The 25,824-nt window shown below is 52.3% G+C and overlaps 4 protein-coding genes across 10 annotated transcripts; 2 read left to right on the top strand and 2 right to left on the bottom strand.

Moving 5' to 3' along the window:
* The first annotated feature begins 5,586 nt into the window (after positions 1–5,586).
* On the top strand, positions 5,587–11,459 carry Clpp (caseinolytic mitochondrial matrix peptidase proteolytic subunit). The gene is made up of 6 exons (XM_075942576.1): positions 5,587–5,816; positions 5,913–5,984; positions 6,885–6,981; positions 8,382–8,569; positions 9,178–9,283; positions 11,138–11,459. The coding sequence occupies exons 1-6, from the start codon at positions 5,631–5,633 to the stop codon at positions 11,305–11,307; spliced, it is 819 nt and encodes a 272-aa protein (XP_075798691.1). The 5' UTR covers positions 5,587–5,630; the 3' UTR covers positions 11,308–11,459.
* A 667-nt stretch (positions 11,460–12,126) lies between these two features.
* Alkbh7 (alkB homolog 7) lies at positions 12,127–14,360 on the top strand. 2 transcript variants are annotated; one of them, XM_075942577.1, is made up of 4 exons: positions 12,424–12,844; positions 13,604–13,777; positions 13,863–13,987; positions 14,152–14,360. In XM_075942577.1, the coding sequence occupies exons 1-4, from the start codon at positions 12,596–12,598 to the stop codon at positions 14,312–14,314; spliced, it is 711 nt and encodes a 236-aa protein (XP_075798692.1). In that variant the 5' UTR covers positions 12,424–12,595; the 3' UTR covers positions 14,315–14,360. The 2 variants fall into 2 exon arrangements, with proteins under 2 accessions (XP_075798693.1, XP_075798692.1); XM_075942578.1 differs by lacking the exon at positions 13,604–13,777 and having other exon boundaries at positions 12,127–12,844.
* A 123-nt stretch (positions 14,361–14,483) lies between these two features.
* On the bottom strand, positions 14,484–16,445 carry Pspn (persephin). Its single transcript, XM_075942579.1, has 2 exons — positions 15,040–16,445; positions 14,484–14,955 (listed from the first exon to the last, which is right to left on the bottom strand). The coding sequence occupies exons 1-2, from the start codon at positions 15,191–15,193 to the stop codon at positions 14,639–14,641; spliced, it is 471 nt and encodes a 156-aa protein (XP_075798694.1). The 5' UTR covers positions 15,194–16,445; the 3' UTR covers positions 14,484–14,638.
* Positions 16,446–17,290: 845 nt separating this feature from the next.
* On the bottom strand, positions 17,291–25,570 carry Gtf2f1 (general transcription factor IIF subunit 1). Of its 6 annotated transcripts, none has more exons than XM_075942573.1 (13): positions 25,267–25,570; positions 25,134–25,180; positions 23,925–23,997; positions 21,524–21,717; positions 20,845–21,015; positions 19,598–19,782; positions 18,717–18,870; positions 18,570–18,628; positions 18,380–18,499; positions 18,204–18,277; positions 17,994–18,132; positions 17,796–17,886; positions 17,291–17,523 (listed from the first exon to the last, which is right to left on the bottom strand). In XM_075942573.1, exons 1-13 carry the CDS (start codon positions 25,276–25,278, stop codon positions 17,319–17,321), a joined length of 1,524 nt encoding a protein of 507 aa, XP_075798688.1. In that variant the 5' UTR covers positions 25,279–25,570; the 3' UTR covers positions 17,291–17,318. The 6 variants fall into 6 exon arrangements, with proteins under 6 accessions (XP_075798688.1, XP_075798689.1, XP_075798684.1 ...); XM_075942574.1 differs by having other exon boundaries at positions 17,796–17,889; positions 18,570–18,631; positions 19,607–19,782; XM_075942569.1 differs by having other exon boundaries at positions 17,796–17,889; positions 18,570–18,631; positions 25,267–25,569.
* Between the last annotated feature and the right edge of the window lie 254 nt (positions 25,571–25,824).

Here is a 25,824-nt window from a genome sequence, read left to right as displayed (position 1 = left end):
TAAACAATATTTTGGGAACATGGGCACAGTTTTTTCTCTCCAAACTGCTTCCTGCTGAATGGGGGCGCTGTTAATCAGATCATTTAGGGTGTAACCTGTGTGCCAGGTTTATCTCAGTTGGCAGTTGAGTGAAATAATTTTTTGAGGGTGTTCACAGCAACTTTTCAGGAGGTCGTGGTCTATCATACCATATCAGGATAGAATCAATCCACAGGGTCTGGTCCTCTGTGAAAACAAAAGAAGACCCTCTCCAAAGCATCATATCCTTAGACCCAAATTTTGAAGTCATACCCTTATGATATCCGTTCTGGTTCTACTTGGCAGCCCATATAATGAAATGTCTCTCTGTACTTAGCTCCTTTACAGTCAAAAGATTCAAAGAAAACACAATAATACAAAGAATCCAGACTCTCTGTGAATTTTCCATTTTTACGTGGCTTATTTTTCTCTATTTCTTTTACTCTGTCTCTTTAAAGACTTTACCCTTTTTTTAAGACATTAACTTTATTCTTTATATTCTTTTTCTTCTCTCTCCCAAGCCTATGTACATTTATCCAACACTGTGACTCATTTAGTGGTCTGAATCTGTCCTATTGTGAATCTGCAATTTTTTACTATCCAGGAGCACTTTTGATTTGCGCCTTTAAATCACTAAGTGCTTAAGAATCTAAGCTGTGACATTCCTAGGTCAAAAACAGGTACTGCCTGCTTGCCCTGCCCAGTCCAACATGGCAGAGCTGCTCGTGCCTCTGATCTTTGCACATTGCACCAATAGCGTGGTGGAGCTGCTTGTGCCTCTGAGCCACAGCACACAATGACTTCCTTTTAGGCACACAGCAAGTCTAGTTGCCATCAAACAAATCGTAGCACTTTACTCCAAATGCTCCATTCAAAAGCTCTGTCTCCCGCAGGAGCCAGACAGAGATCGCAATGGTGGCACAGCCCAGAAAGCCGGCATTTTAAAACAGCCAGTTTTTTCCTGCTGCTGAGTCAGAAAAATTTCAAAATGGAGGATGTACCATTTTGTGCTAGCTCTGGGGCCGCCAGGTAGGAGCAGCACTCAGCACTTTAATTCTGAGACTGAGCATGCAGCACAGAAATTCTTTTCATCCAAGTTACAGCAAAATTTGACACGCAGAGCACTGCGCAGTCTGAAAACACGTCTCTGTATGGTGGCAGGAATCCGCCATGCTCTTCCGCCTGCCTAAGCCTGATTCTGCTGTCTGCCCAGGTGTAGGCGGGGAGCGCTGAGCCATCCGCACAGTCTCAAAACGCTCTCCTTCCGATCCCAAGTGGGAACACAAACATCCAGTCCCATAAAAGCCACTGAAATGCTTTAAAGCCAGAGTTCACGCTGGCAGCACAGCCCCAAGAAGCTGCACTTTAAAATGACACAGCGTTTTTCTGCTGCTGTTGCCGAATCAGGAAATCTCTCTACAGCACACCACCAACAAACAGCAAAAATCTGTGTTAAACTCTCTCTCCCTTATTTTTAAGCCTTCTCAGGTTTTTAAGTGGATTTAGCCCATCATGTCGGGCGCCACTCTGTAGTAATAGGAGCAGCGGTGGGGCTGTGTCCTGCCACCCACCTAGCTTTATACCCGAAATAATTACATGGGAACTGTATTCTTTTAAACACTGCCTGGCCCATTAGTTCCAGCCTCTTATTGGCTAGCTCTTCCATATCGATCTAACCCATTTCTAATATCCCTGTAACATCACGAGGTGTCTTACCAGGGAAGATCTTAACCTGCGTCTGTGTCCGGTAGGAGAATCATGGTGACTCCTCGACTCAGCTTCTTTCTCCCAGCATTCTGTTCTGTTTACTCTGCCTACCTAATTTTATGTCCTATTAAAGGGCCAAGGCAATTTCTTTATTTAACCAATGAAACAACAGATAGAAAGATGACCCTCCTCCATCAGAAAACTACACCCACATTCCAAAAAAATTTGATTATGAATATTTGTCTTTGTTTAGTGTGTTGGTTAAAAGTTGCTATCAATAATGGTCAGGAAAAAAGCTAAACAAAAGAGATTAGATTCAGGGTCTTATTTTGAAAAGAAAAAAGGGAAATGCTGTGAGATAATGCTCTTATATACTGTAAAGATTTGTCACTCACATTGGTTTAATAAAACTCTGACTGGTCAGTAGCCAGGCAGGAAGCATAGGCGGGGCAACCAGACAAGGAGAAGGAGGATTCTGGGAAGAGGAAAGCAGAGATGTTGTTATCATCCAGATGCAGAGAAAGCAAGATGAGAATGCCTTACTGAGAAAAGGTACCAAGTCACATGGCTAAGCATAGATAGGAATTATGGGTTAATTTAAGTTGTAAGAGCTAGTTAATAATTCGCCTGAGCTAGTAGACTAAACCGTTTATAGTTAATATAAGTCTGTGTGTGTTTCTTTCAGACTGAATGGCTGCGGAACCAGGTGGGACAGAAACTTCCATCTACACTTGCTGTTTTCAATTGGGCCTGTGTTCAGTTCCCAGCCAGGCAGCTCACAATCATCTGTACTTTCAGTATTTAATCCCAGCATTCAGGAAGCAGAAGCAGATAGACTCTGAGTTTGAGGCTAGCCTGGTCTACAGTGAGTTCTAGGACAGCCAGGGCTACATAGAGAAACCCTGTCTCAAAAAACAAAAGAAAAAAAAGTGCACCACCAAGCCTGGCTTGTTTTTCTTTTAACAATTTTTTTATATTTATTTATTTATTTGTTATATATACAGTATTCTGTCTGTTATGTCTGCAGGCCAGAAGAGGGCACCAGACCTCATTCCAGATGGTTGTGAGCCACCATGTGGTTGCTGGGAATTGAACTCAGGACCTTTGGAAGAGCAGGCAATGCTCTTAACCACTAAGCCATCTCTCCAGCCCCCTTTTAACAATTTTTTAAAAAAAATCTTTCATTCTTTAACAATTTCATACATTTATGCAAAGTATTTTTACTCAGATCCATTCCTGTACCTCCCAGTCCTTCTGGCAAAGCCTCCTCCCACCTTCATGTCCTTTTTCTGCAACCCTCTGAGTCCAGTAACTGCTGCGTGCTGGAATACTGACTGCTCTTATCCAGGCAGCCACAGTTGCTGTGAGGTCACGAGTGTGCGTCAGACATTTCACAGCCTTCACCCCACCCTCCAGCTCTTGCAGTCATTCTGCCCCCTCTTCTGTGATGTCCCCCAAGCCTTGGAGGGCAGTGGTGCTGAAAATGTCCCACTTAGGACTGAGCACTTACACCTGCTTCTTCCTCTGCGTTCTGACTCGTGAGTCTCTGCAAACAGGCAGGAACATTCCAAAGGTAGTTTCACATCCAGCGAGCAATGAGAGGTAGGTGTCTCTCCTTGGCCTGTGATTTCCGAAGGTGGGCTCTGGGTCAGCTTACAGCACCAAGCATAATTCCCTCCTGTAGAATAGCCTTGACTCCAACCAGAAGGCTGCTGGCTGCCTGTCACTCTCGGGCCACTATTGCACCAGGGTTGCTATCCTGCCATTTGTCAGAGTGGCAGTAGTCAGGGTCCACAACCAGATAACACAACTGATATCTTTTCTTTCCCAATAGACTGAATGTCACCTCCTGGCACTATGAAATCAAACCAGCAGGGAGGAAGGCTCCAGTTCCAGCTTGGCTTCTCGGTGTCCTGCAACCAAAGTAACTGGTGTCTTCAGCAACTAAGTCTTGTCACCTGATTATGGTAGGCAACCAAGAGCCATGGCAAGAGCCTGTGTTGTTGTTGTTGTTTTGGTTTTTCAAGACAAGGTTTCTCTGTGTAGCTTTGGAGCCTGCCCTGGAACTCATTCTGTAGACCAGGCTGGCCTCGAACTTACAGAAATCCTCCTGCCTCTGCCTCCCAAGTGCTGGGATTAAAGGTGAATGTCATCACTGCCTGGCTGAGCCTGTGTTGTTGGAAGAGATCTGGGAAGAAACATTTCAGGCCTTTGATGTGCTTTCCTGGCCTTTGTGCAAATTTAAATGCAGGTTCTCAGTTACCAAAATGTACCTTTCTCAGGGAGCACAGTGGCTGCTCAGGAAATCTTTCAGGAATCCTGGGATGCACCAGAGACTCCCATTTTATAGGCAAAGAAACTGAGACTCAGGAATTCAGCGGCATGCCTCAGTTCATTATTTGATAGCTGTTTGACCTAGAATAAATTCCTTAACATCTCTGGGCTTTAGTTTCCTTTCAGTGACTCGGAGATGAAGTAGTTGCTATTTCTTGGGGCTGCTAAGGATATTAAATAAGATAATATGGGGCTGGGGCATGGCTCAGAGTTAGAGGCCCCCCCAAGGATCCCCCAGTGAGGGGCTGGGGGGCAAGGCTTGGCGCTGGGAATCGAGATGAACAACTGTGTAGAATGTCTCCCTATGAAGCTCTTGTTCTTTTTTGTTTGTTTGTTTTGTTTTTCGAGACGGTTTCTCTGTGGCTTTGGAGTCTGTCCTAGAACTAGCTCTGTAGACCAAACTGGTCTCGAACTCACAGAGATCTGCCTGCCTCTGCCTCCCGAGTGCTGGGATTAAAGGCGTGCTCCACCATCGCCCGGCTTTGAAGCCCTTGTTCTACAACTACAAAAGACAAAACCAAAAGGATCAATCAGTGCAACTACTTTAAGTAATGCTTATGTCAGGTGACAACTAATTGGGAAAGTTCCAGAACGTGCTTCTGGTGGTGGCAAAGGCAGTGAGTTTCTGCATACATGTCTCAGCCTGATATAGGTGTGTTGGGAAAGAGCTCAGCAAAGAGCAGAGGGAGTCCCATCTGGAAGGAAGTGTGGCTACTGGAGCCAAGCGAGTGTGCATGGAAGACTAAGGTGGGTGCAGAGGTGACTGGCAAGGAGCCATGATGTCACGGGCTCGATGGCTCAGTTTCACTTCTTCCGAGGACCTCCCAGCACAGGCTAGGCTGGAGGACAACGGAGAAGCAGGTGTGGCCGTGGAGGGAGTTTACGGGATTTGGGTCAGGCGGCGGCAGCTCGAGGTGGAGGACCGTGCATGCCACAGCAAAAACTGTCCACCTGGAATGGGACAATAAGGGGACGTTTCGGGAGAGCCAGGCACCCTCCAAGAATGAATACAGCTACAGCGAACATCCAGTGCCTCCGGCAAGATTCAGGACTCCTGCTCTGGGGTCCTTGGAGGCCTCCAGCAGCCCTACCTCAGCGTCCCCACTCCTTAAGCTGCTTTGTTCAATACATTTCTCAGTGTGTCCAAGGCTCGACTTCTAGTAAAGTCCTGCCCCCTTTTTCCGAGCGCCTACACCCGGGAGTCATGGCTGAAAGCACCTGGGAATTGTAGTTCCTAAGACCAGGCTAGCACATGACAGGCACCCAGGGATTGCTGAGGGAGCAACGGTGGCGGCAAATGTTTCACCTGAGGCATCACCTCACCCCGCCGTGCGCTGCTTCCCGCGTGGGCACCGCGGAACTGCAAAGCCCCTTGCGGGAACCTGCATGAGACCGAGATACTCTTTCCCTAGTCTTTCGAACGCTAACTTCCGATGAAGACCCCGCCCACAGACTTACCCGCGCCTTCTGCGGCCCCACCCACTCCGTTCTCGGAAGTGGACTAGCGAGCGACTCCCGCAGAGCACGCCGGGAATTGTAGTTCCGGAAGCCACGCCGGGGCCCACGGAGGTATGTGGCCCCGAGTGCTGCTTGGGGAGGCCCGGGCGGCTGCAGGCGGATACGGTACTGTCTTGTCTCGCTTCGCCGTGCGTTTCTCTCTGCCATGGACTGCTGGAACCGGCTCACCCCTGCGGAGGAGCCTTCATGGAACTGTTCCGCGAGCTTTCCCGCTCATCCCCATAGTGGTGGAACAGACGGTACGGGGTCCTGGTAGGGACATAGCGTGGAGACTTGAGGAGGCAGGGCGGCGTGCAATGATCGCTGACCTTTCACCTCTGTTCTTTTCCTACCAGGGTCGAGGCGAGCGCGCTTATGATATATACTCGAGGCTCTTGCGGGAACGCATCGTGTGCGTCATGGGCCCGGTGAGCGACCCCGGTGCGCTCTGGAGACACCTAGCTGTCTCTCCAACCTTTCTCCCCTTGTCAAACTCTTTGCCTCACCGTGCTCTTTCTCATCCCTGGTTACCTCCTAGACCCTAGTCCCTGACCATAAACATTCTTTTTCTTTTGAACCAAACTCTTGCTGTGTAGTCCAGGCTAGCTTTTTTTTTTTTTTTTTTTTTTTTTTTTGGTTTTTCGAGACAGGGTTTCTCTGTGGCTTTGGAGCCTGTCCTGGAACTAGCTCTTGTAGACCAGGCTGGTCTCGAACTCACAGAGATCCGCCTGCCTCTGCCTCCCGAGTGCTGGGATTAAAGGCGTGCGCCACCATCGCCCGGCCCAGGCTAGCTTTCACCTTGCCATCCTTCTGCCTCAGCTTCCCGAATGTTGGGTGTCAAGTGCATACACCACTGTAGTCTGCTGTTGCCAGTTAGTCTTGTTTTGTTGTCTTCTGCGGCAGGGTCTCACGCTGGCCTGGAAGTCCCTATGTAGCTGATGGTGACGTTTATTGGGGTGAAGGTGTACCACCACACCAGGGTCATGTCGTGCTGGGACTGGAACTCAGTGCCAGCGTTCTACCCGCTGAGCCACAGCTCCAGTTAGATAGTTGAGTTTTTGAGACAGGGTCGTGTGTAGCCCAGGCTGACTTTGAACACTGATCCTCTTGCCTCCAACTCCCGAGTGCTGGGATGACTGGTATGTGCCACCACACCAGGTCCAGGCAGTGCTTAGAGCATGCTAGGTGAGCACTCGACCCAGCCCTGTCCTCAGCTTATTGCCTTCCAGTGTCTGGGGCTCCCTGACCACCCCCTTTCTATGATGGATCATTAAGCCTCCATCCACCCACCTTCAATCTGGGGACAACTCTGCCCTCCCCACCTGCAGATTGACGACAGTGTCGCCAGCCTGGTGATCGCTCAGCTGCTGTTCCTACAGTCTGAAAGCAACAAGAAACCCATCCACATGTACATCAACAGCCCAGGTGAGCAGGGCCTGACCGTGTTGGGGCTCAGGAATATCCCCTCTCTGGAGAATAGGTGTGAATTAGCTTTCTGCAGAGTCTAACGCTTAAACTCGCTTCGGGCATGGCAGGGTGGTGTACTTGGCAGGCAAAGGCGGGCAGATCTCTGAGTTCTATAGGACAGCGAGGGCTACTCAGAAATTTAGTATTGTTAGCCAGGTGTGGTGGCGTACACTTTTAATTCCAGTATTCAGGACGCAGGTGCAGGCAGATCTCTAGAGGCCAGCCTGTTCTACAGAGTGAATTCTGAGACAGTCAGAAAACAAAGAACTAGCTAATTAATTAAAATCGCTCCAAAAGGGCTGTCACTGGCCTGGAACCTTCCAAGTATGCTGGTGTGGCTGGAGAGTGAGCCCCAAGGATCCTCGTGTCTCCGCCTCCCCGGTGCTGGAATTACAGGCGTGTGCTGCCGTGTGTATTTTGTGGGTGCTGGGGAATCTGAACCCACTGCCACATGCTTGTGTAGTGGGAACTCTGCCACCTATAACCCGATTCCCTGTTGGCTTCTCACTTCAGCTGGGGTGACAGGCATGAGCCCCTGCCCTCTGCAGAAATAGCTGATTTTTTTTTTTTTTTTTTTTTTTGGTTTTTCAAGTCAGGGTTTCTCTGTAGCTTTGGAGCCTGTCCTGGAACTAGCTCTTGTAGACCAGGCTGGCCTCGAACTCACAGAGATCCACCTGCCTCTGCCTCCTGAGTGCTGGGATTAAAGGCGTGCGCCACCACTGCCCGGCAAAATCGCTGATTTTTAAGAGAAATGTTAAGAGTATATTTATTTATGTGAGTATGTGGTTAGATGGCTGGGTGCATGCCACTCTGTGCATGTTGGAGGGCAGAGGACAGCCTATGGGAGTCACTTCTCCCCTCCACCATGTGGGTCTCAGGAACAGATCTCAGGCTGTCAGGTTTGGTGGGGCGCGCCCTTACCAGCTGGTCCTTCTCAGTGGCCCAGGGATGGGCAGTGTTGATTGGGCACTAGTCAGGCCAGGGGCCTCTCTCAGAATTTTCTATGTAGTGAGTACACTCATTTCTCAACAAAGTTTGAGTGGAAGGTGAGGATGCTCACCTCTGGTCTATGAAGGGCAGGTGTGCCTTAGAGAGCGGGAGTGGCTGGCCCTACATGGTGATATATGACCTGACCAGAGTTCATAGCCGGGAGGAGGCTGGCAGAGCCGTGTGTGTGTGTGGTTCCATGTACGTATGTGCGTATAACTAATTCTGAAAGAAGGAGTCTCCTTGTGACCCCTCCTCTCATTCCTGTCACCCACCCACCCACCCCTATGATGTTTGTACTCATATTTTGCTCGAACAGAACTGGGGTGGAGGAGGATCCTACTGGGCCCTGACTTGCTCACTGCCTGCAGGTGGCGTGGTGACTGCGGGCCTGGCCATCTACGACACAATGCAATATATTCTGAACCCCATCTGCACGTGGTGTGTAGGACAGGCTGCCAGCATGGGCTCCCTGCTCCTTGCTGCTGGCAGCCCAGGCATGCGCCACTCACTGCCCAATTCCAGAATCATGATCCACCAGCCCTCTGGAGGTGCCAGGGTGAGTACAGGTCTTGCTGGGACGTGGGAGGAAGTCTAGGCTGCTGGTCGTTGCTTGTTGAGACAGCATCTCACCTTGCAGCCTTAGCTGTCCTGGAGCACACTGTAGACCAGGCTGGCCTCTAGCCCACTGAGATTTCTCTGCCTCTGCTCTGCCTCTGCCTCCTGCCTCCTGCCTCTGCTTTGAGATAGGTGTTTTCATGACTTGGGAGGTGCTCCTTGGGTAGAATGCTTGCTACGCTTCGGCAAGACGCTGGGTCCTATCTCTGCCGCCAGAGGAAAGGATAACTAGCAAAAGCAGAGCCAGGCATGGTGGGCAAGCGCCCTCAGTTCCAGAACTCGGGAGGCAGAAGCAGACAGATCACTTGAATTTGAGGCCAGCCTGGTCTACAGAAAGAGTTCAGGACAGCTAGAGCTATGTACAGAAACCGTGTCACAAAGCAAAAGAAAAGTAAGATAAAATAAAATTGATCAATGGGAAGAAAGTAGGCTCAGAAACTGCAGGGTTGAAGCACAGGAATGGCTCCCTCACTCTGACATCCCACTGGGGGAGGAAACCCCTCCAGTTCTGAGCTTATCTTCTTCCTGCATTTACCACTCACTCCTCAGGGCCAAGCCACAGACATCGCCATCCAGGCCGAGGAGATCATGAAGCTGAAAAAGCAGCTGTACAACATCTACGCCAAACACACGAAGCAGAGCCTGCAGGTGATCGGTGAGCACCCAGCCCGTACAGCACTTCCATGGACTGCATTGTCCTGAGCCAGGACTTCCCCCCCTGGACATGACTGTGGTGGGATCACTCTGGGCCTTGGGCATGGGCAGCAGACTCACTGGCTACAAATGCTCTGAGCCTGTGACCCCTTCCAGTGCTGAGAGCCAGGTGTCTCTAAATGGTGGGGGTGTGGCTCAGGGGTGGAGCCCTGCCTAGAATCCCCAATGAGGGGATGGCGGTGCGCCTTAAGTATAGATTTTATGCCAAGTAGTGGTGGTCCATGCCCTTAATCCCAGCACTTGGGAGGCAGAGGCCGGCAGATCTCTTGAATTTGAGACCAGCCTGGTCTACAAACCAAGTTCCAGGACAGCCAGAGCTACACAGAGAAACCTGTCTCAAAAATCAAAACAAAACAAATATACATTTCTTTCCCTTTTTTTTTTTTATGGTTTTTTTTCGAGACAGGGTTTCTCTGTGGTTTTGGAGCCTGTCCTGGAACTAGCTCTTGTAGACCAGGCTGGTCTCGAACTCACAGAGATCCGCCTGCCTCTGCCTCCCAAGTGCTGGGATTAAAGGCGTGCGCCACCACCGCCCGGCCTCTTTCCCTTTTTTAAAAAATTCATTTTTTTTATTATATGTATATGTATATGAGTGTTTTTCCAGCATGTATGTCTGTGAATTGCATGTGTGCCTGGTGCCTGTGGAAGTCAGAAGAGGGTGTCAGATCCCCTTGAACTAGAGTTATATAAACAGTTGTGAGCCGCTGTGTGGGTGCTGAGGACTGAACCAGGGTCCTCTGCCAGAACAAGGTCTCTTGGTCCATCCGAGCCAGTTCTCCAACTATCAGCCATGAAAACTGGCTCTGTCGGTCCGTGCTGTTTTGACAGAGTATATTTGGGTGGGGGGAGGTAGCAAGGGATACTGGTGCCAGCAGGGTTTCCCTGGTGCCTGTGACATTCGTTTTTTAAAAATGGTTGATTTGGGGAGCATGTGCCTGCCACAGTGGATATGTTGCTATCAGAGGACAGTTTGTAGATCAGCTCTCTCCTGATACTCTGTGCATTGTGGTGGTTGAATGCCAGCTCAGCGGAATTGGTGGCAAGCCATGTGGCTGGCCCACATGCCATTCTTTGATCTGTCTTGTTGCTGGTGAGTGTGGGCATGCGTGTACTGTGACGTGTAGAGGCCAGAGGACAGTGTTCAGGAGGCGATTCTCTTCACTGTGGTAGTACACACCTGTCGTTCCCAGCACTTGGCAGGTACAGGCAGGAGAATCGGGAGTCATCCCTTTGAGGCCATCCTGGGCTACATGAGCTCCTGCCTGAAAACATGTATTTCTTACTGCTGGGGAAACTGAGACACAGAGAAGTTCCAAGCCCCATGGGAAACAATGGTCAGAGTGTGTGTCTTAACTCAGGAAGCTGGAACACGCTGTGGGGCAGGAAGATAAAATGCTAGGAATGGGTATCTGAGTCCTGGGAGCAGGACGGTCAGGGACAGCTGGTGCCTGGAAGGCAACCTTTAACCTTCAGCTCCCAACCCCTTTGCCTTGCTGGAATTACAGGTGGTTCTGGGGACGGAATAAGGGCACAGAGCAGGCTAGACCAGTGCTCTACCAATTGACATTTTTTTTTTAAAGACATGATCTTGGTCTGTATCCCTGGCTGGCCTTGAACTTTGGATCCTCCTGCTCTAGCCTCTCAAGTGGTTTTCTCTTTTAGTCACGGCACTGATCCTGTGGTCCCATCCTCAAAACTTCATAAACCATCTGCTACCTGTGGGGACTTCAACCTAGGTATCTGGGGAAAGCATCCCAGGTCTCTGCTCTGACTTATGTGTACTGCTTCCCACCAGAGTCGGCCATGGAGAGGGACCGCTACATGAGCCCCATGGAGGCCCAAGAGTTTGGCATCTTGGACAAGGTCTTGGTGCACCCACCTCAGGATGGGGAGGATGAGCCAGAACTGGTACAAAAGGAGACTCCCACAGCACCGGCTGACTCTCCTGCCCCAGCGAGTACCTAGGGCCTGACCTCATCTCTAGGAGTGGAGACCCAGGACTGCTCCACACTCTGTCTACTGTGCCCAGAGGTACCCCTGGAGAAGATGTGGACTGAGGCTGCCTGCCAGCCTGAGACACTGTGACTTTACATTAAACCTTTGTGGTTTTTGTCCCATGTCTGAGGCACCTTCCATTACCTCTCCAAGACACCAGGCCGCTTTCACTTTGACTCCACGACAAACCACTTTGTTTGTCTGTTTGTCGAGACAGGGTTTCTCTGTGTGAACCTGGCTGGGTCTCAAATTCATAGATCCTCCTGCCTCTGCCTCCCGAGTGCTGGGATTAAAGGTGTGCTCCACCGTGCATGGCTGTTAGCAAGCTTTTAAGCCAGTAGGTAGAACTATGGTTTTGATTATGTGTGGGTTTGTGTACCTGAGTGCAGTACCCCTGGTGGCCAGAAGAGGGTATTGGGTCCCTGGAGCTTCCCTGTGGGTGCTGGAACTTGAGAGAAGTACATCTTACCTGCTGAGCCTGTCTCTGCCCCTGGAGAGGGTAGGTAGTGTCCACCAGACGCGACATGGAGGAGCCACCATCCTCAGACCCGTGAGACCTGGCTCTTTGCCATAGGATCCAAAAGCAGGCTGGAGCCAGAAAGAATGGGAGGGGAAATTTTTGTGGACTTTTTACCAAAAAGGGAAGCAGAGGATTGGGTATATAGATATAGCTAAAAAAGGAAATTGGACACTTTTATTTGTGGGAGAGGGGGCAGGTGCCAGTATCCCTGTGGAGATCTGGAGTGACTTCTCTGCTTTGGGGGGGGGGAGGCTCGGTCAGAGGAGTGGTCCTGGGGATCACACCAACGCTACCAGTGCCTTTACCTGCTGAGCCATCTTCGTGAGCCCAGGTGTTATTAGGGTGGTAGACAGTTTTTTGCTTTTAAATTCAGAAAATTTGAGGTGTGGGTTGTATTAATGGGTCTTATTTGTTTGAGCATCTTATTTTTTTTATTGTTTGGACAGCATCTCCTGTAGTTCAGGTTGAAGTTGCCATTCCCCTTCTCTCCGCCAGGGTGTGCTGAATAGCAGCTGTCGGGCCGTACTAGCACGCGGGTTGAACCTCTAACCTTGACTTTACCCCCACGTGACCCCAAGCCTCGGTTAGCCCAGATTCAGCACCTCAAGCGCGAACCGGACAGATCAAGTCAGGGCCCAGAGGCGGGACCAACACTAGACGGTCTGGGACACAGCTAATAGAACGAGCTCATGTCCACTAGCGTGCGGTAGGAGGCGGGCTAAGAGCTGGCCTCAGCCAATGGCTTGCGGGAACATGGGCCGTCTTTTAAGCGGTCGCCTGAAGATGGCGGTCAGCGGGCGCCTGGCGATGCGGATGCTTTCTGGGTGCGGCTGGGTTCGCGCCTCGGACCCCGCCGTGCTGAGCCGCCTGCGCGATGAGGCCGTGGTGCGGCCTGGCTTTCTGAGCCAGGCGGAGGAGGACACGCTGACACGCGAACTGGAGCCCCAGCTGCGGCGCCGGCGCTATGAGTACGACCACTGGGACGCGGTGAGTGGGCGGAGCCACAGGGGGCGGGGACTATGATGGGACGCCCACGGGGCGGGGCCGTCTAGTAGACGGCGAGTCCTGGGGCGGGACTCGGTGGGCTCGGCCAGGCTAGGATCGGTGTGGTGTGTCTGGGACTTGGGATTGGTCTCCCGCGGCAGCGTGTGCCGCACTGCTTTGGTGTGTGTCGTGGCGGGTACTTGGCAGCTCAGGAGGAACAAAGTTCGGAACACTAGGATCTGGACATCCTATGGGACAGGGCTAATCTTAATGTCAGAGCTGAGGAAGGGGGAAGGTCTGCAGCTGGGTGGTGTGTGTGGGACCTAGAGCAGCGGGGGCCTGAGCCAGGAAGGTGAGCCGGGAGTGTTGTTGCGTCCAGGGGGATAGAGCAGTGCATGGGCTTGGAATCGGAGGGCCTTTGTGGGCATAAGGGAATGGGCTGCAAAGGCAAGATTCCTTTGGACATGAAGTCTTGCAGCTGATGGCTGTCGACAAGGTCAGAAGTAGAAAGAAGACTCGGGTGAGGGGGTGCAGTTGGGGTCTCTCCAGGGTCTTAGTGAGACTGAATTGAGCCCGGAGACAGACTCCGAATACTGGGGCAGCACCAGGGACTAGGAATTGGAGCCTGGAGACCAGATGTGCGGTTGAGACCTCTCTGAGCCAGTTTAGGATTGTAAATTAAAGCAGGAAAAATTACCTGTGGACTGTGCCTCATTTCCCTCTCCTGGAAGTTTCCAATCATGACCTGAGCTCTCTATGCAGGCCATTCACGGTTTCAGGGAGACCGAGAAGTCCCGATGGTCTGATGCAAGCCAAGCCATTCTGCATCGGGTCCAGGAGGCTGCCTTTGGCCCTGACCAGACCCTGCTATCCTTGGTTCATGTGTTGGACCTGGAACCCCGGGGCTACATCAAGCCCCATGTTGACAGTGTCAAGGTGGGCAGAAGGCAGTTCCTCAGAACTCCGAGGATCTGGGTGGGCAGGAGGGCAGATCTGAGCCTGATCCCACCCCCTCTTCCAGTTCTGTGGATCCACCATTGCTGGCCTCTCCCTGCTGTCCCCAAGTGTTATGAAGTTGGTGCACACCCAGGAACCTGAGCAGTGGCTGGAACTGCTGCTGGAACCAGGCTCCCTCTATATTCTAAGGTAATGCCTTGCCCAGAAGCCCTCAGATGTCAGGTGCTTCTAACACCTCTCGTTTGTGCTCTCACAGCAGAGGAAGCAGCCACCACCACTCAGAAAAACTGTAGAAATGCTGGAAGGGTGGGATTTCCCCCCACCCACCCCAGTCAGCCCGTCTCTTCTTACAGGGGTTCAGCCCGATACGACTTCTCCCATGAGATCCTTCGAGATGAAGAATCATTTTTTGGGGAGCAACGTGTCCCTCGGGGCCGACGCATCTCAGTGATTTGCCGCTCCCTCCCTGAGGGGATGGGGTCAGGAAGGCCAGAAAAGCCACCCTCAGCCAGCTGACTTCTACGCCTATCCTCTGGACTTGTGAATAAAGTTGGAAAAAGAATACTGTGGTTGTCTTCAAATTACCATCTGCCAGGGCTAGGGCCCTCAAGAGACAAGTCTTAGAACCCACATAGCCTGGAAGCTTGCCAGGGTGTACCCCATCACACACACTCCTAAAGCCAGTAGAACATTCCTTTTATTGCATTAATTGCTGATCCTCAGTCCTGGGTCTCTTCCTTCTCCTCTTCACCTAGACAAGTTTCTAATAAACGTTACCTGAGCCCTTCAAAGCCCAGGTTCCCTCATGCTTCTGATTCTGAGACACAGAGCTGGCCACCTTCAGCCACCACAGCCACAAGCAGCCGCTGAGAGCTGAGGCAGCTGCTGCCAGCGGTGACGGTCATCGAGGAAGGTCACATCAGCATAGCTGGTGGGCCGGCAGCAGGGTCGACCATGGGCCCGACCCTGCCCACGCAGTCGGGCCAGCACCAGACTGTGCTGGGTACGGGCCTCTCGGGGACAGCTGCCAGCACAGTATCGGAAGATGACCTTCTCCTCTGAGGCATAGCCCAGGCCCAGCTCAGCCACCGGCAGTGTCAGGCTCCACAGCTGGCATGGACCAGCCAGAGCTCTTGGAAGGCGGACATGGTTGTTACCTAGTGCAGGGTAGAACAGGAATATGAGACAAGAGGGCTTTAGAAGGAACTGGGGAGTCATGAGGCACCCCCAGGAATTCTTACCCTCCTGGGGCTTCCAGGTCCCTCCAGTCTCTGCCATCTCCTCAAATGAGAGCTCTTCTGCCGTTGCAGCCCTTTGAGGATCAGAGCCCCACCCGAGGCCCAGGTGCAAGGACAGGAGCAGCAGAAACATGAGTGTTAGTCTTCCTGCAGCCATTGTGACAGGGAGGTCCCAGGATGCTAAGACCCTGGTCCCCTCAATTTATTCACTGCCTGTCCTGGGGATTAAACTCACTGCCAACACCATGGCTTAGGGAAGCCACTGGGGTTCCACCCACCTTGTCCCCACATCCTCACCCCTAAGAATTGATGGCTTACCCACCCAGACATTCCATAGATCCATTTCCGGATGCCCCTGATTTATGAGTGCCCCACCACCGGCCAGAAACAAAGCCCAGAGCTGGCCACCAATCTGTGTCCCCACCCCACCTGCTTTTGCTGGGAAGTGCTGGGACACCAGAAGAGAGTCTCTTGTAGGTCATGCCCTAGAGTGTGGGCCATGTGGGGCCAATCAGGACCAGGAAGGGCTCATGGCAGATGGAAGAGTCAGTGGGCTTCCATCCATCTCGGATTCAGTTAGGATTAAGGCATCGCACCCTTGTCTCCGGACCTGGTTGAGCCAGCATCAAAACAGGAAAAGGGAGTCTAGGCGATAGCCAAGGGCTGGGACTCCCCTTCTTGGAAGGCCAACCTGAAAAGGCACAGCCATAGCCAATCTGGGTTTTAGAGCATCAGACCCAAGGGGAAGCTGGAGCTTGCTGGATCCCATCATTCCCAAGAAGGAACAGGTTTTGCTGACTTTTAAACCCTGAGACCCAGCAGTGGATATGGGCAACATAAAACCAAGGACGTTGGAGGCAAAGGAATCCAAGTGGTGCTGGACGTGGCAGTGCATGCTGCCCACTCCTGGACACCTCAGTGCTCAGGAGGCTGGGGCAGGATTGCTGCAGGCTGTAGCTGGCATAAGCTAGAGCGAAGCCATCTCCCACATTCGAAGGCCTGGGTTCCATCCAAAACACAGCATAAAATGACATGAGGTGCATGCCTGTCATCTCAGCACTGGGGAGGCTGAGGCAGGAGGAGCACTAGTTCAAGGCCAGCCTAGGCTATGTGAGACTCTATCTCAAAAGGAAAAGAAACAAAAACAATGGCTTTCAAAACCAAAGGTCACTTGTATGCCAAGCAGAATCAAGTTTAAAACAGGTGCCCTGAACACGAGGCCCTGCCCCTAACCACAAGGCCATGCATACCCTACCTGCCCTGGGTGGATGGCACCTTAGACCCAGGTCCAAAAGGCCAGAGAGAGTGGGGTAGGATGCTCAGTGAACAGGGGCATCCCTAGGGATTAGCCCCTTTTCTCAGCCAGGGGCGGCTGAAGTGGGAGTGGGTTTCCCCTGGTGCCACTGAGAGGAAAGCCTCTCCCCTCCCCTCCCTCCCTCCCTTCCTCCCTCCCAGGCTGCTCAGGACCCAGTTTTCAAGGTAGCAGCTGAGGCCAAGAACCAATTAGCCATGTCACCACCCAAGAATGTAAAGCACTCTCCCTGAGCAACGCCCGGCTGGCCTGGGTAAAATATATCACTGGGCCTGTCGGGAGATAAGGGTGACCCCAGGAATGTCACTTGGAAATGGAAAACAGCATCCAAGTGCCAACACTAGGAATAGGTTTGAGTTCCAGTGGCTATGGAAGGAAGCACCTGAGCCAAGAAATCCAACAGTGGCTGGGCTGGATGCAGCGGTACTGCGGTACTGTCATCCTAGCATCTGGGAAACCGAGTTCCCGGATAGCCTGGGCTACACAGCGAGACTCTCTCTCGAAAGATAGAAGAGCCATGCCTGCCAGTGGTACATGCCTACGACCCTAGCACTCCAGAAGTGGAGGTGGGAGGGAGGATCAGGAGTTCGAGGGCAGCCTCCGCTCTACAGTAAAGAGAGGACTGGGCACATAGCTCACTAAAAAGCGCCGAGTAGCGAGTCTGAGTCCCGCCATTTCACCACTTGTGCTCAAGCACAGCGAATCCCCAGCCTGCACTCCTGGAAGACTGCTGGGAGCTGAGCATTCCCAGACAAGGTCCATTGTAAACCCCACACAACACAACGGCACAGTCAGGGCTGGGCGTGGGCAGGGCAGAGCTTCTCCAGGTGAAATTAACTCCTGAAGATGGCACAGGGGACAAGCCCCAGCCATGGACTGAGCTCAGTGGGCAGGAAGGCTGTGTCCGCCCCAGGGGAGGGCTGGGTGGCAGTGAGGACTCGCTTGCACTCTGGGCATCTCTTTATTCGCGTCACTCTTTGAGGGAGAAGTGCATCTTGTCACCAATCATCTTGCGCTCAGGGTTGAGGCGCTTGAGGATCTGCGCCAGCACATTCACCGTCTGCTCGCTGCTCAGCCCTGTCTTTTTGGTCTGGAACTTTTTCAGCAGGTCCTTTGTGGTCATGGGCTTGCGGGTCAGGTAGCGGCGCACAGCGTCCTCTGTCACCTGGACATCACTGTGGGAGGTGGAGGGAAGGAGGCTCTGGTCACACAAGAGTCCCTTGTGGGACTGGAGAGATGGCTCAGTGGTTAAGAGCATTGCCTGCTCTTCCAAAGGTCCTGAGTTCAATTCCCAGCAACCACATGGTGGCTCACAACCATCTGTAATGAGGTCTAGTTCAGACATACAGACAGAATATTGTATACATAATAAATAAATATTAAAAAAAAAAAAGAGTCCCTTGTGGCCCAGTCCTGTCTTGTGGTCCCTACTCAGATCTGAACCTACCCGCTGCTGGGTGTGGACTTCCCAGACAGGCTCTGAGGGGCCGTGTCCATCCGCAGGCGCTTGGCTGCTGGAGTCTCACCTGTCCGTTTCCCTGCTGTACAGAGAAATGTCAGGTGGGAGCAGGGGAGCAGATGGGGCATCAGGGGTGCAGAAGGATGTGGGCTGCCATTGGCTCTCAGTTCCCCCAGGGACACTCACCCTGTTCCAGCTTGCTGGCTGCAGCCCGCAGGGTGGAAGAGGTGCTTGCTGCCTCTGTACTGGGAGTTCCTGGTCGACTGGGGCCCTTAGAACTCCCCCCTGATGGCTTCCGCTCCCTCTTGGGGGGGGTCTTCTTCTTCTGCAGAGATTGGGGTGTGAGTCTGTAGGCTCGGACTACCACTCCCATCCCAGCCCTGGGCTCTGCCTTACCGCCATGAAGAGTGCAGAGGAGGTCTCGCTGTCGATGTCGCTGTCCTCCGAACTGTCTGACTCATCGCTGCTGTCTGCACGGGCCAGAGGAAGGTCATAAGCAGAGACTCTAGAGCCCACCCACCACCAGTGAGCAGGAGGATACTGTGACCCTGAGGCTCAAGTGCCCCATGTACCTTTCCTGCGCTTCTTCTCCTGTGGGGTGGGGACCTTCTTCTCTTCCTCCTCCTCCTTGTCTTCCTCAGGGGGCTTCTCCTCCTCACTCTCCTCACTGCTCTCGCTCTGCTCATCCACGCCTGGGGACACAGGTATGAGCAGAGGGACTGCCAGGAAGGCTCCCACCCCCAGCTGGTCCCTGACACCTACCCTTGGGGCCATCCTCCTGCTGCAGCACTTTGGGCTTGCCCTCTATCTCATCCGGGGAGCTGCTGTGGGGCAGAGAAGGGCAAACATGAAGATGGATGACCACAGGCCTGCCAAAGCCTACCATGGCCTGCCTCACACCTGCCTCACCTGGAGCCGTCTGACATGTAGTCCACCTCCTGGCCCTCAAAGTCCCCATCGTCGCTGTCCTCAAAGGCCTCGTCATCTGAGCCCTTCTTCTTTTTCTTCTTCCTGCCTGCCTTGGTCAGTGGGGCCTTTTTCTTAGCTTTGGAGGCTCTGTTGCCTATGAAGGATAAAGAAGATGTGGGGGGATCAGACTGGATGAGCCCAGAGCGTTGTTCACAGCTAGGTGAGGGCTCCACTGCACCCCAGAGCCATGCCACCAGCCCCTACCTTGTATCACTGTGTTGTGTGGGGCTTGGGGGGGAAGGGTTCTCGATCCCTAAGGCCCAACTCATCCTTTTTTAGATTTTTTTGGGCGGGGGCATGTTCAAATAAGATTTCTCTGTGTAGTCCTGGCTGTCCTGAAACTCACTCTGTAGACCTGGCTGTCCTTGAACTCAGACCAGCCTGCCCCTGACTCCTGAGTGATTTAAGGCATGCCCTTTATATTTTAAGATGGGGTCCAGGTAGGAAGGCAGGGCTGGCTGTGAACTCTGGATCCTCTTGCCTAGGCCTGAGGTCTGGGATTGTGGCCAGCGCACCATATGAAGTAAGTCTTCATGTGTCATACCCTGACAAGGAGATTGCACCCCGTGTTAGGCCAATTCATAGAGAAAGCAGAGGCTAGTCTGGGCACTTACCCCTCCCGTGCAGGCAGCTCAACCTGCCGCCCTCACCCCACTCCACCAGTGGGGTGACTGTCACTCAGTCACCCAGGCCTGGGACCTGCAGCAGAGCACCCTCGGAACAGTCAAACTGCTCCCCTGGAAATTCTGCTAAGGTGCCATGTGTCATGTGCTTCCCTGAGAGCCCTGTCCTTGAACTAGGACCTCTAGGTCCCCACTCACCCTCCTCACCACTGGCATCGCTGCCATCGGAGGACATTTCCAGGTCATCCTCCAGGTCATGGATACGCAGCTCGCTGGGCTTCTTGCGGCTGCGCTTCTCCTTCTCCTCCTCATCTTCGTCCTGGTCCTGGTCCTTGAGCCGCCGCTGCTGCATGATGCTGAAGTGATTCAGAACCTTGTTCCTCCTGCACATGGGGACAGAGACTGAGCACTCTGGGGATGGTAGAGGATAGTGACCAGGTCACTCAGGCGGGCAGACAGGATGACCCCGCAAGGTCGCTGATATGAGCCACACAGTATACCCTATGTAGTCTGTCACTACACAGAATGCTCCAGGAATCCGTCTCCCCAGTCAACCAACCAACCAACCAACCAACCAACCAACCAACCAACCAACCACAGAAAAAGACAACCTGGATCACTTCAGACACCCAAATCTTGAAACCATACAGTGTGAACCCTCAGGTCCATGTACACTGAACACTCCTCCAAGCTCAGGGTCTGTTCCAGGCAAATCCAGCCATCACATTGGTTAGCTAATTAATATTCCTTTCTATTTTTCTTTTGAGACAGGGTGTCTCTACATAGTCCTGGCTGTCTTAGAACTCATTATGTAGACCAGGCTGGCCTTGAACTCACAGAGATCCTCTTGCCTCTGTCTCCTGAGTGTTGAGATTAAAGGCATGCACCACCATGCCTGGTAAGTTTTGGGGTGTTTTGAGACCAGATCTCATATAATCCTGGCTGACCTCAAACTTAATAATACAGCAAAGAATGAAATTCAACCCCTGCTCCTCTCGCTTCCACCTTTAGGGTAACCAGTGTGCAGGTGTATAAACACACACCACATCCTCCACAATTAATTTATCTCATGGATTACTTAAGAGCAGGGGTCTTCTGGACAAGGAGCTGCTATGGACACATGTATGCATGGGGAAGAGGCTGCTTTTGACCTTGTAGTCCTGGCCCCTTGAGAACATGCACTGGTCCAGGCTTGCAAGCAGGCACACAGCAACCCCACACATCACATAAATACCCATAGCCCTCCCTGGACGCCTTATGCTGGGCCTCCCCAGTTCTCTGTCCCAGCTTCCTTGCATCCGTTTCAACTCTACCTCCTAGGCGGCTGCCATTAGGAAGTTGTGCCCACCCGCGGTGCCACCACTCACTCAGCTCCCAGCTGTCCTGCTGCCTGTGCTGGGCAGGCTTGCTCCAAGGGTATTCACAGTGCGACCCCTGTAGCTCACCTCTCCCATTCCTCCTCAGCCTCCTCAGCAGTGAGTGTGCGGTGTCGGGCCAGCGGTGTGAAATTATACCAGTTCTGCACAGGAAAAGCCTCAAAGGCACCATCGGCACACTGGGTGAAGATGTAGTAGGCTGTGTTCTCTGTCACCCCACCCTTTTTTATGCCTTTGAACCTGTGGAAAGTCTTGGTCAGGTCACAACCCTACCCACAGGGCTGCCTGCACCCCCAGCTACCTCATCAGCACCCATTTGGGCTCTCCTAGGAATGCCTGGGACAGAAGGGCACAGGACACAGCCTCCTTAGCTCAAATCATCACTTGCCCCTCCTCAAAGCTGCTGCTGGCAGAATATGGGCCATGTTGCACTGTTTGCCCTGCTCCTAGCCTATAACCCGCCATGGCTTCTGTGCACAGAACACTTGTCAGACCCCACCTCCTTTGCCATGGATGGCCCTCTCCTGGGGGGTTGTCCCAAGTATTAAGACCTCATTTAGAGGCCACACTTGGGCTGCTGATCCAGGCCAACAACACCCAGTTGGCTCACCTTCAAGACTAAACCTTGGTCAGGGCGGTGGTACTGGGACGCCCCTTCTGCTGGAACACACTTGGGGAAGGTGCCCCTCAAGTGTGCACACATGTGTAAGAGCACAAGCTGGCCCTCCTCACCATTGGCGTCACTCACTTCCTGCCAGATTTGCCATTGACCCGGAGCAGCCAGGGCTGGTCCTCAGGCCGGAACTCCTTCAGGACGATGCCATACTTCTTCCGTCGTGCCTCCTCCCGCAGCTTTCGGTTGAATTCGCTGCCTGCTCCGGACTCCGGCATCTCCTCCTCCTGGTAGATCTTCTTGTTACTCAGATCTCGCTCCAGCCGGGCCTGGGTGGGCAGCAGGCATGGCCTCTCAGCCTCTCACAAGAACACCCTTCTGTCTCCCTGTGCTGGGTTCTGTATGCTCCCAGCATGAGGAGTGGGAGTTCATATCCCCAGTACCTTTGTGCAGCTTAGACCCCAGCAGGGAGGGACAGACAGCAAGGCCCAAGTTCAGTGAGATACTGACTCAAAAACTAATGCAGGCAGAAGGCAAGAACTGACTCCTGAAAACTGTTCTCTGATCTGCACACTGTATCCCGCACACACCTGTACCCCAACAAATGTCACTGGGTAACAACACGGAAAGTGACTACAGAAGACAGCTGATGTCACCTCCGGCCTTGACATGCACAGCACGCCCACAAGCACATGTGTGCACACACAAACAACATACACATCAAGATTCTGGCCACAGGAAATGGGGAACTCAGAATAACAAGAAAACAGACTGGGACAGAAGACCACAGAAACACATAGGTGGCATAATGTCCCTCCGGCCTGATGCCAGACTAAGTAACCGTGCTAGCCATAAACTCCCACTGGGCTAAACCCGGCCTAGCTGTGGAGTTTTCACTCAGCCCCTAATCCATCCTTTGTGTGACAGATACCTTTTGTGGACCTTGTCCATGAGTTTCGCACAACTTGTCCAAGAGTTTTGCATGAATACAAAGCCTATGCAAAAACTTGGTTTAGAGGAAACCTGGAAAACCATGGTTCCTCATGAATCAGGTATTTGCACCTGCCATTGTATTTTCGGAAGCGTCATTCAGTCTGTTTTGAGATACAGAGATCTACTAGCCGAAGTGTAAACGCAGGGAAAATAAAGGTGCCCAGAGGCAAAGGGAAACAGCCACAGAGGCTAAGCTCATTCTTGTGTGTCTGAGTCTTCATTTCACAGACCGGCAGGAACCCACACATCAGTGTGGTGTTACACGCGACACATGTACAGAGAGACTATAGACAGTGTCCACCTGGAGATGGACAGGAGCAGCCCAGACGGTATGAAAATACATTTTAACATGGCACCCAGAATACTGGGTGGGCACTTTAAAACTTTGGTCATTAAATTTCCTGATTTATTGGTGTTTTTGAGACTGGGTTTCTCTGTGGATCCCTGGCTGTCCTGGAACTCGCTCTGTAGGCCAGGCTAGACTCCACTCAGAGATCTGTCTGTCTCTGCTCCCCGAGTGCTGGAATTAAAGGTGTTTGCTTCTGCCACCTGGCTACTATTAACCAGAGAATCCTGTTGTTTACCAGACTGGCTTCACACTTACAACTCATCTGCCTTCCTGATGCCATGGTAACAATCCCGGTGGCTGTTTCCATCTTGTATTTTGGCTTTATCTTTTTGAGACAGGGTCTCACTATATAGCCAGGCTGTCCTCCTGACTCTACTGCCCAAGCTGGCATTAAAGGTATGTGCCATCACACCAAGCAGGCTTTATCATTAAAAAAACTTTTTTTTTTTTTTTTTGGTTTTTCAAGACAGAGTTTCTCTGTAGCTTTGGATCCTGTCCTAGAATTTGCTCTGTAAACCAGGCTGACCTTGAACTCACAGAGATTCACCTGTCTCTGCCTCCCAAATGCTGGGATTAAAGGCTTGTGCTACCACCACCCAGCTAAAAAACTTTTCAACTGCATTTATACTTGTTGTGGGGGAGACTTTATATGTCACGACATGTTTGTGAAGTCAAAAGACAAATCTGGAGAGTCGGTTCTTTACTTGCTGAGCCATCTTGCTGTCCCCTACTTTATGTTTTTTGTTTTTTTTTTTTGATTTTTCGAGACAGGGTTTCTCTGTGGTTTTGGAGCCTGTCCTGGAACTAGCTCTGTAGACCAGGCTGGCCTCGAACTCACAGAGATCCGCCTGCCTCTGCCTCCCAAGTGCTGGGATTAAAGGCGTGCGCCACCACCGCCCGGCCCTACTTTATGTTTTTTAATGCATGGTCCATGTCTCCTAGGCTTCACTTGAGCTCACTATGTGGCCAAAGATGCTCTTCAATTTAAGATGCCCCACCGAATTCCAGCGCTGGGACTACAGATATGTGCTACCATGCTCAGTCAAGTACTCTCTCTGCCTCAGCCTCCTCCGGACAGCTGGAATCGCACAACTGCTGGGTTATAGGTGTAGCCACCATCATTTCAGGAAACTGATTACTGCAACCAGCAGCCCCGCCAGGTCCCTGCCCAGCCACCCAGAACGACAGACTCACCTGGTTCCAGGTAGCAAAGTTGACCTTGTCCGCCGCATTAAAAGCCATTATGTTGTACTTCTTGGTTGTGTTCCTGGAACGGACAAGACAATTCAACAAATCCACCATGACTGCTGCACGGTTGTAGGTAACGCTGGGAACTCATAGAAGACTCCAGAGCAATGGTTCTCAGCCTTCCAAACGCTGCGACTCTTTAACACAGCTCCTCACGCTGTGGCAATGATTTTTGTTGCTCTTCACAGCTGTAATTTTGCTACGGATCGTAATGTAAATATCTGTGTTTTCCAATGGTCTTAGACACCCATGAGAGGGTCACTTGACACCCGAGGGGTTGCGACCCATAGGTTGAGAACCACTGCTCCAGAGTTTCCCTGTCTAAGAAGCTGGATCCATCTCCTCCAACTCAGAAAGAGTGAGCCAGATCCACGGGCACCAAACATGCTCACAGTGCATATCTGTACACCTAGACAAGACATTCATAAAGAATAATAAAGCTTTAAGAAAAAGTGGGAAAAAGTATAAAAGACCCCTACTGTAGAGAGGGGCACAAGCAGGCAAGGAGTGAAGGCAGATGGGTCTTGGTAGGTTCAAGCCCAGCCCAGTCAAATCAGCTAGGACTGACTACACAGTAAGGCTGACTTCAAGAGCCTGGATAGCTCAGTCGGTAGAGCATCAGACTTTTAATCTGAGGGTCCAGGGTTCAAGTTTTAGACACTCATACACTCATGCTGCCGGGCAGTTTAATCCCAGCACTCGGGAAGGCAGGCAGGTCTCTGTAAATTTGAGGCCAGCTGGTTTACAAGAGCTAGTTCCAGGACAGGGACAGGCTCCTTAGCTACAGAGAAACCCTGTCTCAATGGTGGAGTGCTGTGCTTGCCTAACTAGCACCCACCTAAGATTGGTGTTGAAGGATATAGCACTCTTAACAAATGTATAACATCTGTGACCAGTTCGTGTGTGTGTGTGTGTGTGTGTGTGTTTTCCGATAGAGGATTTCTCTGTGTACTCCTGGCTGTCCTGAAACTCGCTCTGTAGTTCGAGATCCCCCTGCCTCCGCCTCCCGAGTGCTGGGATTAAAGGCGGCCACCATGTCTGGCCTGAGCGTCTGAAACAGGACAAAGTGGCCGACGCTGACATCAACTAAGGTGTGATTGCTACTGAGGCATGGGCGGGAAGCCGGCCGAGGAGTGTGTGGCGTGGGTGACTTACTTGGGAACACGGACGACATACTCGGTGACATTCTGGTTGCCGGGGCCCTGCAGAGGATGCACGGGTCTGTGAGGCGAGGAGAGGTCGCGGATCTGTCCTGCGACCCCCCAATTCCCGCCTCATCCATACTCACTATAGCCGCCATGGCCGTTGTTCAAGTGGTTCCGGGTCGACCTGACCCGGGGAAAGCAACTTCCGTGTCGCGTTAGTAGGATCTTGTGTTTCTGATTCCCAAACCCTTAAGTCTCAGAAAAAGCTGGGAGAGTTTTAAAAAAACAAAAAAACAAAACCCTCTCGGTGCGTGCGTCACAGCCTGACCCGGAAGTAGAACTGCCACTCTGACGGCAGTTACCTCAGTATCCACTTCAGCTTCGCCTCCAACCTCTGAGAGGAATGAAGCCGCCTGCAGCCGGCGTTCTCTTCTATAGCGTGAATGATTGACTCACGGCGCGCGGCCACGCCCTCCGTGACGTCACGGCGCAGGCACCGCGGGGCGTCCTGGGTAGGTTGGGAACGGCGCCTAGCGGGCGTGTCCTTGGCGCTCTCGTGCGCGCGTGCGCCGAGGGCGCGTTGCCGTAGCAACCGCGGCCGGCTCCGCGGGGGGGGGGGCTCTTGGAGTGCCTCGGGGTGGGCGCGGGATTCCGTTTCCACTGCGTCCCCTTGCGGAGGGAGTCCCGGGGATCTTGCAGCA

Source organism: Microtus pennsylvanicus, chromosome 12 (genome assembly GCF_037038515.1).
Source record: "Microtus pennsylvanicus isolate mMicPen1 chromosome 12, mMicPen1.hap1, whole genome shotgun sequence".
NCBI lineage: Eukaryota > Metazoa > Chordata > Mammalia > Rodentia > Cricetidae > Microtus > Microtus pennsylvanicus.
The sequence above is the reverse complement of the archived record's forward strand: the minus strand, read 5'-3'. Positions and strand labels throughout refer to the sequence as shown.

Coding starts and splice junctions, on each gene's coding strand:
- Gtf2f1 (XM_075942569.1), bottom strand. Junction 21,016..21,523: donor AATGGCAAATCTGGCAGGAA/GTGAGTGACGCC, acceptor GACTTTCCACAG/GTTCAAAGGCATAAAAAAGG. Junction 17,890..17,993: donor AGCCAGCAAGCTGGAACAGG/GTGAGTGTCCCT, acceptor TTCTCTGTACAG/CAGGGAAACGGACAGGTGAG.
- Clpp (XM_075942576.1), top strand. CDS start 5,631: ATGTGGCCCCGAGTGCTGCTTGGGGAGGCCCGGGCGGCTGCAGGCGGA. Junction 5,817..5,912: donor CCATAGTGGTGGAACAGACG/GTACGGGGTCCT, acceptor TTTTCCTACCAG/GGTCGAGGCGAGCGCGCTTA. Junction 6,982..8,381: donor CATGTACATCAACAGCCCAG/GTGAGCAGGGCC, acceptor CACTGCCTGCAG/GTGGCGTGGTGACTGCGGGC.
- Alkbh7 (XM_075942577.1), top strand. CDS start 12,596: ATGGCTTGCGGGAACATGGGCCGTCTTTTAAGCGGTCGCCTGAAGATG. Junction 12,845..13,603: donor AGTACGACCACTGGGACGCG/GTGAGTGGGCGG, acceptor CTCTCTATGCAG/GCCATTCACGGTTTCAGGGA. Junction 13,988..14,151: donor GGCTCCCTCTATATTCTAAG/GTAATGCCTTGC, acceptor CTCTTCTTACAG/GGGTTCAGCCCGATACGACT.
- Pspn (XM_075942579.1), bottom strand. CDS start 15,193: ATGGCTGCAGGAAGACTAACACTCATGTTTCTGCTGCTCCTGTCCTTG. Junction 14,956..15,039: donor GACCTGGAAGCCCCAGGAGG/GTAAGAATTCCT, acceptor ACCCTGCACTAG/GTAACAACCATGTCCGCCTT.